At 41.2% G+C, this 12,486-nt stretch overlaps 2 protein-coding genes across 5 annotated transcripts in view; one reads left to right on the top strand and one right to left on the bottom strand.

Moving 5' to 3' along the window:
- The window catches only part of LOC122198822 (probable cation-transporting ATPase 13A4), a 147,966-nt gene extending 140,801 nt beyond the window's left edge, over positions 1-7,165 (bottom strand). The window contains exon 1 of the mRNA XM_042903637.1: positions 7,083-7,165. The gene's annotated coding sequence lies outside the window, so the exon portion shown is untranslated. The remainder of the gene's footprint in view (positions 1-7,082) is intronic.
- A 146-nt stretch (positions 7,166-7,311) lies between these two features.
- OPA1 (OPA1 mitochondrial dynamin like GTPase) overlaps positions 7,312-12,486 on the top strand; it is an 84,712-nt gene continuing 79,537 nt past the window's right edge. For all 4 annotated transcript variants that reach the window (XM_042903636.1, XM_042903634.1, XM_042903635.1 and 1 more), the window contains exon 1: positions 7,312-7,498. In XM_042903636.1, coding sequence (XP_042759570.1) covers positions 7,467-7,498 — 32 coding nt within the window. In that variant the 5' untranslated portion in view covers positions 7,312-7,466. The remainder of the gene's footprint in view (positions 7,499-12,486) is intronic.

The following is a 12,486-nucleotide window of genomic DNA, read 5'->3' as shown; positions in this document are numbered from 1 at the left end:
AAACAATCAGCAAAATAATAAATCAAGCCCTGATTGGTGGTGTTTGCTGACTTCTATGGTGTAAATGATGCCACAATAACTAATGTCAATGAATGCAGGGTTGGAAAGAGATATGCAGCACACTATCATACGATATTTCCACCACATGGATATACTGGTCATAGATAACCATGTGCATAGAAAATAGTTCTTTTTCTAATTAGTGGTCATAGGTAACCTCTGGAGTCCCCCCAGATTCCTAGTCTTCATGATCCTTTTGAATCTGATGGATCTGCGGTTTCTGATCATGCTTAGGTGAAATTTTCTGGGGGGCTGTGAACACTCAGAGGTCTTAATCTCTTCCATGTACAGGGAGGGTAGTTAGGGGAGAACATTCTCCTCTTTCTGGCCTCTAGGAATCTCCACCCTCCAACTTTTGCTTCTCCAAGGCCCTCTCTCTACTCCTAGGCTCCTAGCAAAATTCCAACACAGGCTTAAGCTTTCATAGAAAGCTTTCAGCAAAACAGCCTTTGAATTCCCCCACACTACCTTCCTGCTAACCTCCCTGATGTAAAGAAATTACAAAAGCTGTCTACTCTTTCAATGGTGGAAGGAAAAGAGAAGTCTGGAAAAACAACATAAATTCAATTTAAAACTTTACCTCACCTCAGGAGTGTGTAGGGCTGAGGCATGTCTTCAGTTTGAGTATCTACAATGGAGCCATACTTTCTTAGCCAATAAGGTATTTTAGTAGTCCTTGGTGCGTTTTTTTTTCCTAATAATTAAAATACTTGTGAAAACTCAACAAAAATATGACAAAAACCTCTAGCCAGATTCACAGAGGGATAACCACTAAGCATAAGACCTACACAGCAGAATTGAAGATTATAGTCATCAGTCAATACTTCCTTTGCTACATAAAACAAAGTAAACCCCTTGACCTTAGAAGAACAGGGAAGAAAAAGAAAAGATGAAGCCTGTGAAAACCGGAAGGATATGTTATAGGTAAATGGCAGCCTAGTGTCTAGCACATTAAATGGGTGTCCGCTGGGTAATAGTCATCATAGCAGTCATTATAATAGAAAGATCCAGAGGAAGATCACATCCATGAATTTATTGTCTAGGAGTTTGTTCACTATAGGGACAGGAAAAATTTTAGACAATAATTTTGCATCTTTAATATGATGACAAATCTTGGCCTCTAAGATATAGGCACAGAAAGCAATAAAGATAAGTGAGAGGAAATATTTCAAGGTTTACAATGCAGAAATAACTTTAGAAATTACTTAGAAGGCAAAAGTGCCACTGCAGCAAATGAAATTTGTGACATGTAGTGCAGACTTGAGATTTCTTCTTAGAAAGGACAAAGGTATAAAAGTCATTAAAACAAAGAAAATGATGAATATGAAGAACAAAGATTAGAGAAGTACAATTTTGAAACTACAGCTATTTCTGATGTGGCTGAGCTGCATAAACTGGATAACTCACACTCACACACACCAACAACACACATACACACACTCCTTAGTATCAGAGAGAGAGATTGGTCAAAAGAATTTAAATGGAGCTGTGAGGTAGGCAGAATAAAGCCTCCCACAAAGAAGTCTGCATCTGAATCCTTCGAACCTGTGAATATGGCAAAGGAGAATTAAGAATTCAGATGGGGGGTGCCTGGGTGGCTCAGTTGGTTGAGTGTCCGACTTCGGCTCAGGTCATGATATCGTGGTCCATGAGTTCGAGCCCCGTGTCGGGCTCTGTGCTGACAGCTTGGAGCCTGGAGCCTGTTTCAGATACTGTGTCTCCCTCTCTCTCTGACCCTTCCCCATTTATGCTCTGTCTCTCTCTGTCTCAAAAATAAACAAACACTAAAAAAAAAAAATTATAAAGAAAAAAAAGAATTCAGATGGAATTAAGGTCGCTAACCAGTTCACTTTAAAACAGGAAGACTGGGGGCAACTGGGTGGCTCAGTCGGTTAAGCGTCTGGCTCTTGGTTTTGGCTCAGGTCCTGATCTCACAGTTTCGTGGGTTCAAGCCCCGCATCGGGCTCTGTGTTGACAGTGTGGAGCCTGCTTGGAATGCTCTCTCTCCTTCTCCCTGCCCATGCCCCACTCATGCCATCTCCGTCTCTCAAAAAGAAATAAACTTTAAAAAATAAATAAAATACAATAGAAAGATCATCCCAGATTATCTGGATGGGCCCAATGAAACCACAAGCGTCCCTAAATGTTGAAGAGAGAGGTAGGAGAGTAAGTGTCAAAGGGATATGATGTTCCAAAGATTTAACCAGCTATTGCTAGCTTTGAAGATGGAAGTGAACCAGAAGCCAAGGAATGTGGACAGCCTCTAAAAGCTGGAACAGGCAAAACAAACATACCAACCAACAAATAAAAAACAACTTCTCCCTGAGAGCTCCCAAAAAAGCAGCAGCACTGTGGATATTGTGCTTTTAGCTCAGTGAAACCATATCTTACTTCTGACCTCTAGAACAGGAAGAAAATAAGTTTGTTTTGTTTTAAGCCATTACATTTGGGGTAGTTTATTACAGCAGCAATAGGAAACACAGACAGCTGGAATAAATTCTACATAGCACACAGCCTGCCTTCCATACTCCTCCTTTGCTCTTCCCTCTCACACCCACAAAACAAGAAAGTGAAATGCATTTTATTTCCTTCCTGAATCATTTTGACAAGTATGTGATACATTTTACAGCTATTTTGATGAAAACTTTCTAATACGTACAAGGTGAACAGACAAGTACGAGGAGCCCTCGTGGACCTACCATCCGGCTCCCATAATTATCCACATTTGGTCACTCTTGTCCCATCTAATTTCCACCTACTTCAACCCTCCCCAGTCAATCAACTTAGAGATGTATATAAAATGCATGTACACATACTTGAAACTTGGAATGCACAAATCCTAGCTGTACATTTTTAAAATGTTTATTTATTTTCAAGAAAGAGAGAGCGAGCACAAGTGGGGGAGGAGCAGAGAGAGGGGGAGGAGCAGAGAGAAAGGGACACAGGATCCAAAGCAGACTCTGTGCTGACAGCAGTGATGTCAGGGGCTCGAACTCACGAACTGTGAAATCATAAGCTAAGCCGAAGTCGGGTGCTCAACTGACTGAGCCACCAGATGTCCCAGCTGTACATTATGAAACAGATACATACAAGCCATTCAGACCCCTAGCATATGAACATCTATCTCTATATTCCTAAAAAGTTTCCCAATGTTGCTTTCCCACTTCCAATATCCATTTTCCCATAAATGGAACATCCTCTTTTGATTTCAACATGTCTGTTAGACTCATTCATGTCGTTACAAATCCAGTAGCTCTTCCCTGTTTCGGTTGAGTAGTATTTCCTTGTATAAGTTTGTTTATCTATTTTTTGTTGATGCACATTTGGTTTGGTTCTAGTTCTTGGCTATTGTGAACAAAGCTGCTATAAACATTTTTATACAATCTTATTTGTGCACCTGTGTTTTATGTCTCTTAGATAAATTTTAAGACTGGAATTGCTAGACAAAAGGGGAGCTGTATGTTTAACTTTGTAAGAAACTGCCAAACATTCTTCCAAAGTGCTCATACCATCTTACATTTCCATCAGCAGTGCCTGAGAGTTCTGGTTGGCTCACATCCTGACCTAAAGTCTTTTTAATTTTAGCAGTTTTAGTGAAGATACAGTGGTATCTCATTGTGGTTTTAATTTGCATTTCCTGGATGACTAATAACATTGAACACTGTATATGTTCATTGGAGATTGTATATATATATAATATATATATATATTATATATATATGTTACATATATGTAATTGGCACCTTGGTCTTGGACTTCCCAACCTCCAGAACTGTGAGAAATTTCTGTTCTTTATAAGCTACCCGGACTAAGACATAACCCAGTTAAAAATTGAAACAAGCACTACACAAAAGAAGATATAGAGGTATATATATATATACACATACACCTGGTGTGGAGGTTGGAGATTTTATATATATATACGTATATATATATATATATATATACGTATATATATATAATGGTCTTGTTCTAGTCAGTGAGAGCCTCTTTCTGGTTCATAAATTTTTTTTTGCTGGAACTTCACATGGTAGAAAAGTTAGAAAGCCATATGGGGTCTCCTTTAGGTTGCTAATCTCATTCATGAGGGCTCCACTCACATAATTTAAGGCCTCCCAAAGGTCACTAATTCCAACACATTATGGACATTAGGATTTCAACATAGGAATTTGGCAGGGGTAGGGGGATGATACAAACATTTAAATGATAGCAGGTTATTTATCTTATTACTGAGTTGTGAGATTTTTTTCATTTTTTTAAACATTTACTTATTTTTGAGAGAAAAAGAGAGAGAGAGAGAAGGGGAGGGGCAGAGAGAGAGAGACAGAGAATCCGAAGCAGGCTCCAAGCTGACTGTCAGCACAGAACCCGAGGCGGGGCTCAAACTAACAGACTGCAAGATCATGACCTGGGCTAAAGTCAGATGCTTAAACGACTGAGCCACCCAGGTGCTCCAAAAATTTCTTATATATTCTGGATATGTATACTTTGTCAGATATATATTTAAAAAATGTTTTCTCCCAATGTGATGCTTGTCTGTTAAATTATATCAGTGGTGTTATTTCATTAGCAGAAGTATTTTAGTTTGATGAAGTCCAAATTTATTAATTTTATTATTTTGTGGTATTACTTTCTGTGACGTAAGAAATCTTTGTCTACTCCCAAGTTGCAAAAATATTTTTTATATTCTTCAAAAGCTTTAGAGCTTTTTATTTTTACATTTAGGGATATGTCCCAGCGTATACAACTTTTGTGTATATACTAGTTTTTGTATATGATATAAATTTATATTAAATTTTATGTACAGCATGTGTAGGGTATATTCTTTTCCACATAGATATCCAATTGTTCTAGCATCATTTATTGAAACAACTTCCATCTTTATTGAATTGCTTTGGTGCTTTTGTCAAAAAACAATTGACTGTACAAATGGAGGTCTATTTCTGAACCCTCTATTTTGGTCCCTTGATCTGTTTCTTCTTATCCCAATACTATACTGTCTTGATTATAATAGTAAGCCTTGAAGTCAAATAGTTGTAAATAGTTTTGTTCCTTGTTTTAGAATAGTTTGTTAATTTCTACAATATGTGCCTGCTGAAATTATGTTGAGAATGGGCTGAATATATAGACCAATTTGGTTCTAACGCCTTGGCAGCCTACTAAGCAAACAAAAACCTAAAGCTTATAAATACATTATGGTTAAGAAAGCATACCTAAGGCAACCAATCACAGCCAATGAGGCTTTCCAAATAAGGCGACCACATAAAGCTAAAGCCAATCAAATAATTTCCTTGTTTTGCTTCCTTTTCTTCTTGATATAGTCAGTCTTGCCACTGACTCCTGTTGATGCAGCATTCCTAACCACTTCTGGCTCGGCACTGCTGAATTCAAATCAATTTTTGATCAAATAACCTCTTACAATTTTTAAGATGCCTCAATTTATCTTTTAACAATGTTGATTCCAACCTTTCATTTATTTTTTATTTTTTTTAACATTTATTTATTTTTGAGAGACAGAGCATGAGCAGGAGAGAGAGAGAGAGAGAGAGAGAGAGAGAGAGAGATACAGAATCAGAAACAGGCTCCAGGCTCTGAGCTGCTTGTTAGCACAGATCCCGACGCGGGGCTCGAACTCACAAACTGCAAGACCATGACCTGAGCTGAATTCAGTCGCTCAACTGACTGAGCCACCCAGGCGCTCCCTCCAACTTTTCGTTATTACATGCAAGGCAAACATATACATCACATGTATGTCTTTGCACATGTGGGAATGATTCAGTGGGATAAACGCCTAGAAGTAGAACTGAAAAAAAAGGGCCTTGTGAAATGTAAAGATAACCCATACATGAAAGACGTTACCACTGTTTGGTTTCTCTTATTTTTTTCTAAAACAACTAGGAAGCAACAGTAACAAAGGAATTTTTGCACAACTCTACAATCCCGGAAAAAGCTACAGTTTGCGTAGGTCAGTATAGCAAGTTCCTTTCTGTACCTGTCACTAAAACAGTTACCACAATAAATATAATAAAGAAAATCCTGGAGTCCTGCATTTGGGAAGTTTCCTGCTAATGGCTAGGTCTACTACTTGGCTTTGTTGTGAATGGATGGATACTGACTTAGGATTCTGATGACTAAGGAAAAAGGAATTTTTCAATATTTTGTGTATGGGGGGGTGCCCTTGAAGTGAAGAGGGGGGCCCTTTGATTTTAGTCCTGGTTTTGCCACTAAATAACTTCATTACGTTTCACAGGTCACATCCCTTTTATAGGCCCCAGTTTCCTCATAAAATGACAAGAGTAGTAAGGGGAAAACGTATTTAAAGTCCTAGAATTGATTCGATTACTTAGGGAGAAAATGAAGATAGAGAAGGAAAGGGACCCAGGATCTCTGAAATCTGGGACCCTCTTACACGGAGAGTTTTTGGGAGAGGAGCCAGCAAAGGAGAATGGGGAGCAGAAAAGGAGAATGTTACGCCCTGAAAACCAGGAGAGGGAAGCCAACAAAGAAGGAGACCGCTGAGCACCCAGGCTTCTGAGCTGAATGCTGAGAAGTCCAGTGTCCACTGACAATATGGAATTGTTGGAAGACTTTACGCAAGCCATTTCAACAAATGAGTTCAAGTCAGACGAAAGCCAGTTAAAGAGTAAACAAAATCATTTGTGATGCCTTTATAAACTGCTCAAGCTTATTGCAAACCCACAGCTGGTCTAATTCATCAGAGCCCTTCTCAGATCCGACCTTCAGAGATTCTAAAGCACTTAATCAGTCCATGACTCCTCTTGCCTCCCAAGATTGTTCTGAGAGTGTTTTATAAACAAAGACACCGAACAAAAGAGTGGGGCAACCGTTGGTTTTCATTATTCTATTACACTATTACTGTATTCATTTTGTACTCGCTAGGCTCCTCCAAGCTCCGTAAATACCTACATTTTCTTAAATTGGCAGCCACCCAGAGAGAATTTATCAATCCGGTTTCCTCGCCCGGCACCCTGCCAGTCCCTGCCCAACTCTCAACCCCTCACCTCTCCAAATCTTTGACCTGGGAAACTCAATTTCGTAACTCCAACCCGGAAACAAAGAAGGAGGGAAGGGGTGGTGGGAGGCGGAATGAGGCAGTCTCCTCTGGAGGCTCTGAGCGCAGGCACTAATCCTCCACGGACCGTTTGTGCTGCCCTCCTAGGAAGGGTGGCGGGGGTGGTGCTTATTTTCCTGACGGACAGAGTACGGGTGCCGGGCGGGCTCTCGCGGAAGTCCGTGCGCCATTGGGAGGGCCGCAGTAGCTGCTCTGTGCCCTTGTTGCCGAGGGCCTCTTCCTGGGTCACTCCTGGAGCAGGGGCCGGACTGGAGCTGACACCGGGGCTCCGGCGTGGCCCTCTCGGCGCCCGTGTGACCTCCTCGCCGGCGGGATGTGGCGACTACGCCGAGCCGCCGTGGCCTGGTAAGTGCGGGCTCAGACCTGGCCCCGTTATTTGGGGGGCCTCCGGAAAACCGGGTTATCCCATCACTACCTCCAGAATGTGCACCTAACTCTCAGGCCAGGCGGAGGGCGGTTGGAGGATTCCGGGATATTTTTGAGGACCCGTAGTTACAGGAGCCCTGACTGGGCTTACCTGAAGTCCCGGCTGCAGTACCGGCCCTTGTGCCTGTTTCTGTGCCGCCAGAAGATTCTGCGCTCCTTTCAGTCTTGGCCTTCTCTGTTGTCCTTCTGTCCCTGTCCTCTTTCACCTTTCTGCCCTCGCTGTTATCTCTGTCTCTGGTTGCTTCTTGTTTCTGCCCTCTCCCTCCCCTCGCCGTGTCCCTCTTAACTCTTTTTCTTCTGCCTCCACGCCAGGTGTGCCTTGCTCCTGCAGGTACTCTGTCTTCTGCTAGGGTAAAGAGGACTCTGCCTCTTGCCTTCGTCCGCAGACTAGACTTGCTTTGGAGTCAGATCTGAAGCAGTGACGCAAATGGTGGCGGAGGTGGTGATTAGAGATACCCTGTTAATAGCAGCTTTTCAGTGTTAGGGAGAAAGGCTTGCTTTGGATGCGAAGTGGTGAATATAGCACCAGCTTTCTAATCACACTTATTTTTGCCCTGGCCTCGTTTAATCCTAAGTAGAAAATCATAGGAGTTTTTTCATTTCTGTGGGTTACTACGGGCATTTTAAAGAGATTTAAATTTGACTTTATCTTGACACATATTTGTGTTCTAATAACCTTAGATACTTTCAGGCTTAACTCATTGTTGCAGGCTTTTGAGAAGAAGTAATATGCATCAATTAAGGTTGGGAAAACTTGGTTTTCCTGAATTAGCCTCCAAACACCTGTCTTGAATTTTTTTCAGAACGTTGTTTAAATAGTGTAGGTAATTTATAGTGTTTATAAGGAATGGAATCCATTTGTTTTATAAAGGTTAATTTGAGTCTATATTTAGAATCAGATAACATACAACAGTTACAGTCCATTAGAATAAGTGAATAGTTATTTCTAATTTAATGGAATTTGAGTTTCTGAGTAAATCCATAGCCCTTGATAACTGCGGTAGGTTATTTCCTACTTTTTTATTTCTACTCTTCACTGTTTCCTGGAGAAACCTATCTAATTTTATTTAAATAAAAGAGAAAAGACTGCCAAAAATAGCATACTTCATTGGAACAATTAAGATATGTAGGAAAACTTTAAAAATTGACCTTAACAACAACTAATTAATAACTGATATATTTGTTTGTGGATGTTGTTGGGGTAAATTATTTCTAAAGTTACTATAGACTCTGCAAAGTCATGGCTTAAAAGTGTCTTATGTTGATAGTGCAGTTTAGCTACCCTGCAGAAGTAGAGATCTGGAAAGTTAGAAGCCTCAGCTCTGAAATTTGTCTTTTGCTGTATTTCTTCTGCAAAGAAGAATACGTGTTATGAAGGAGTACACTTAAATTTCCATTCTTTTTTTTTTTATTTTTATGTTTGTTTATTTTTGAGAGAGAGACCAAGTGCAAGCAGGGGAGGGGCAGAGAGAGAGAGGGAGACACAGAATCTGAAGCAGGCTCCAGGTTCCGAGCTGTCAGCACAGAGCCCGACACGGGGCTGGAACCCACAAACTGTGAAGTCATGACCTGAACTGAAGTCAGACCCTTAACTGACTGAGCCACCCAGGTGCCCCTGAATTCCCATTCTTAAACAGATGGGAACATAAACATTTTTTGACATACATATCTAAATACATACTCCCATATTTAGGTGCAATAAATATTTGTGTAAACTTGTTGAAAAGAGAATTATGTATTAGGAAATGATGCATAAGTTAAAAGAGATGGTAGAGGAGAGAGAATAGATGGTTTCGGGGGCAGCAGAGGAGCTTGCTTTGCATCACATTTGATTTTCACTTTGGCCAAATGTAGAAGTCTGTATTCAAAATACTTTTCCTTCAGAACTGTAAAGGCACTACCACATTTTTTTCTGGCATCCTTTGTCAACGAACACGGAATACAGACTGTTGGGACAATCTGATTTCTCTGTGTTTGTAGGTATCCTCTTTTTCTTTTCTTCCCAGACCTTCCCTGCCCTGCACCCCACACACACATGAGCTTTAGCTCCTCCCTGGCAGATTGTTCATCCTGGGGGCAAGTGTTCGTATTTTAACATTCAGCTGCACTGGACTGAGGGTGACACAGCCTTTCCCCAGATGGTGCTTCAGTAAATCTCAATTTCTTCTCCTTACCTCTTACCTATATCTCAAGAGGACCCTTTTGTGGAAAAGAGTCTCTCCTGTATGAGCATTGATCTCACCATGAATTGGAAGCTCTGGAAATAATACTTGAGGATACCTTCCCAAGTACTAGGATTTTGTTTTGAGTCAATTAGCTTTTCCAGGGGATTGATTGAAGAACATTTTACATGTGGTTCCTGATTTGGACAACCAAATACTCTTTTTTCTTGGTGTCACCCACAGCTGTTGTTGCCACCATTGTGGAAACAGGGATTTTAGAGGTTTGGGAATAAAAAAGGAAGAAAATAACGAAAAGCCAAAACATCTTAGCAATATGACTACTTGGGTCTGGAGTTTATCTATTTGGATATATATTTAGATTAACTACTTTCTTTAAAAAAGCAAACAACTTTTGAGGGATAAAGGACTACTCATCAATACATTAGTAGAGGCTAGGGCAGTTATTGTTGAAATGACATTTATTGAGCACTTACTGTGTGGTCATTGCTAGGTTCTTTCACCTTTTGTTTTGGTTTTGTTCTCCCAATAACATATGTTCATTCAGCAGATTTATTAAGTGTCTATTGCTTGTGAAGCATTGGGCTAGGCTTTAGAAATACAATGGTAAGCAAAACAGACAAGACCCCTCCCTGGCCTTATGAAGATTATAGTTTATTAGTAGAGACAAATATTAATGCAATAATTACATTATTATGTAAAACAAATTTTATGTGCCCTAAAGAAAAGTGCAGGGAACTAAGAACTGTAGCAGGGGAACTCGAGTGAGAATGTCGATGCCAGAAGAGAAAGGGATCCTGAGGTGAAACCATTACTGACCAGAGTTCACAGGAGTAACAGGAGTTAAGAAGGTAGAAGGGTTTGCCCAAGCACAGTGGGCATCTAGGCCCTGAGATGGGAAGGATTATGGCACAGTCGAGGAGCTACCTGAACATTGGTCTGGGTAGAGCTCCGAGGTTAGAGGGAGAGAGGCAGGACTTTATAGACCAGGAGTTTGGATTTTTATTCTAAATGCAGGAGGAGACATTGAGGGAGATTGACGCATGTGAGTGACAGTGATCAGGTTGACATTTCAGAAGAGTGCCCTGTTGTGCTGTGGAGAACACCTCAGTCCAGACTGTTGTTGCAAGCCCAGGCGAGGCATGGTGGTAGCAGAGATGGGAGAGTGGAAGGCTGGAGATGTATGCTGGAAGTAGAATGAACAGAACTTGAGGATGAGGAAAGTATCAAGAATGAGCCCAAGTTTGTGGCTTATGCGACTGAATAGGTGCTTGTGCTTTTTCCTGAAATAGGAAGTCCTGGACGGGGGCCAGGGTTTGGGAGGGACGGAGGAGAGATAGCATGGATTTGAACATCTTGATTTGAGGTACTCCTTTGATATCTAAGGGGTGGTGTTCAGTAGGCAGTTGGACACAAGGATCTGGAACTTAACTGTTTGTACTAGACGTACAAGTTTTGAGAAACGTGGATATGCAGATGGCAGTTGAGGAGATGGGTGTGGATAAGGTTGCCTGGGAAGAATGGGTAGACTGAGAAGACAAGTGACTTTACATCTAAGCCCGATGAACTCCCAACATTTAAAAGGTTGTTGGGGAGGAGGTGCCTGAAAAGGAGTGGCCAGCGAGTAGGAGTAAAGCTAGAGACTGCGGAGATTGAGGGCGTTCCAACAAGGAGGGGGTGTCAATGCTGTCAGATATTGCCGAGACAAAGAAAATGCGAATCGAAAAAACAAATGCCCACTGGAAGCCTTCAGGGCACTCGGTGAGGGCTGTTTCACTGAAGTGAGACAAATGGAAATCAGGTTGGTTTGGCTTTTAATAGAGGAGCTAGAGCAGGGAACTGGGGTCTGTCTTTCTCTCCTTTAAACTGACAGAGACTTGACTAGTGATTCCTGAAAAGAAAGGAGGAATTCAGAGGAAACAGGGATTTGCCTTTAAAAGGCAGAAGAGTACTTCCTTACTGTAATCTTACAGGGCCTGTGGAGGAGGGTGGGTGTCAATGCGGTAGGTAAGCAACAGCATGTGTCCCTCTGATGGCTTCCATTTTCTCCCAAGAGTCGGAGGAAACAAGGAGAGATGTGGGAGGGTAGAGGTGGGTGGGGAACATCTGAAATAGTCCTAGCAGAGAGTGGAAGAATGAATTGATAAAAAATAAGATGGCCAAGCTTTTTTTAGGGCCTAGCTGAGATGTCTGTCCAATTGGGTGTGACTTTCTTCAGTAGTGCTTCATTCCCTTGGTACAGGCTTAAAGTGATAATAAGGTTCATCCAGGGTTTGTATATTGCCAAACAAGTGTAACAAAAAGTCAGAGGGCAAGGGAGTTTAGAGTATTTGCAAAAGAGCCTTTAAGACTATGAACCAGGCTAACTAGGTAAATAGATAAGGTGGAGACTGATAGGTTAGGGAGAAGATAGAGGTATCCATGACCTGGCTGTTCCTATAGGGCCAAAGATGGTTGTAGTGAAGGGGATTATGGTCTGAGAAGAAGATACTTGAATTAGTGATTATTGACAATAACTCTGATGTAGACGTAATCCTGTTTTAACAGATTAAAAAAATTGAGGCTTTGGTAAATTCATAATTTGCCCTTGATTGCACAAGAGTAAGCAGTGAAACTGGAACTGGAACCAAAGTTTATCTGACTCAAAACACTAAGTGGCTGGCTATAAGGACGGGGTTGAAAGAAGTTTGAGCCAAGTGTTATGAAGCCGTGGGCTATTCCCCCAGT

This window comes from Panthera leo, chromosome C2 (genome assembly GCF_018350215.1).
Source record: "Panthera leo isolate Ple1 chromosome C2, P.leo_Ple1_pat1.1, whole genome shotgun sequence".
Taxonomy (NCBI): Eukaryota; Metazoa; Chordata; class Mammalia; order Carnivora; family Felidae; genus Panthera; species Panthera leo.
Note: the sequence above shows the minus strand (reverse complement) of the source record. Positions and strands in the feature narration are given on the sequence as shown.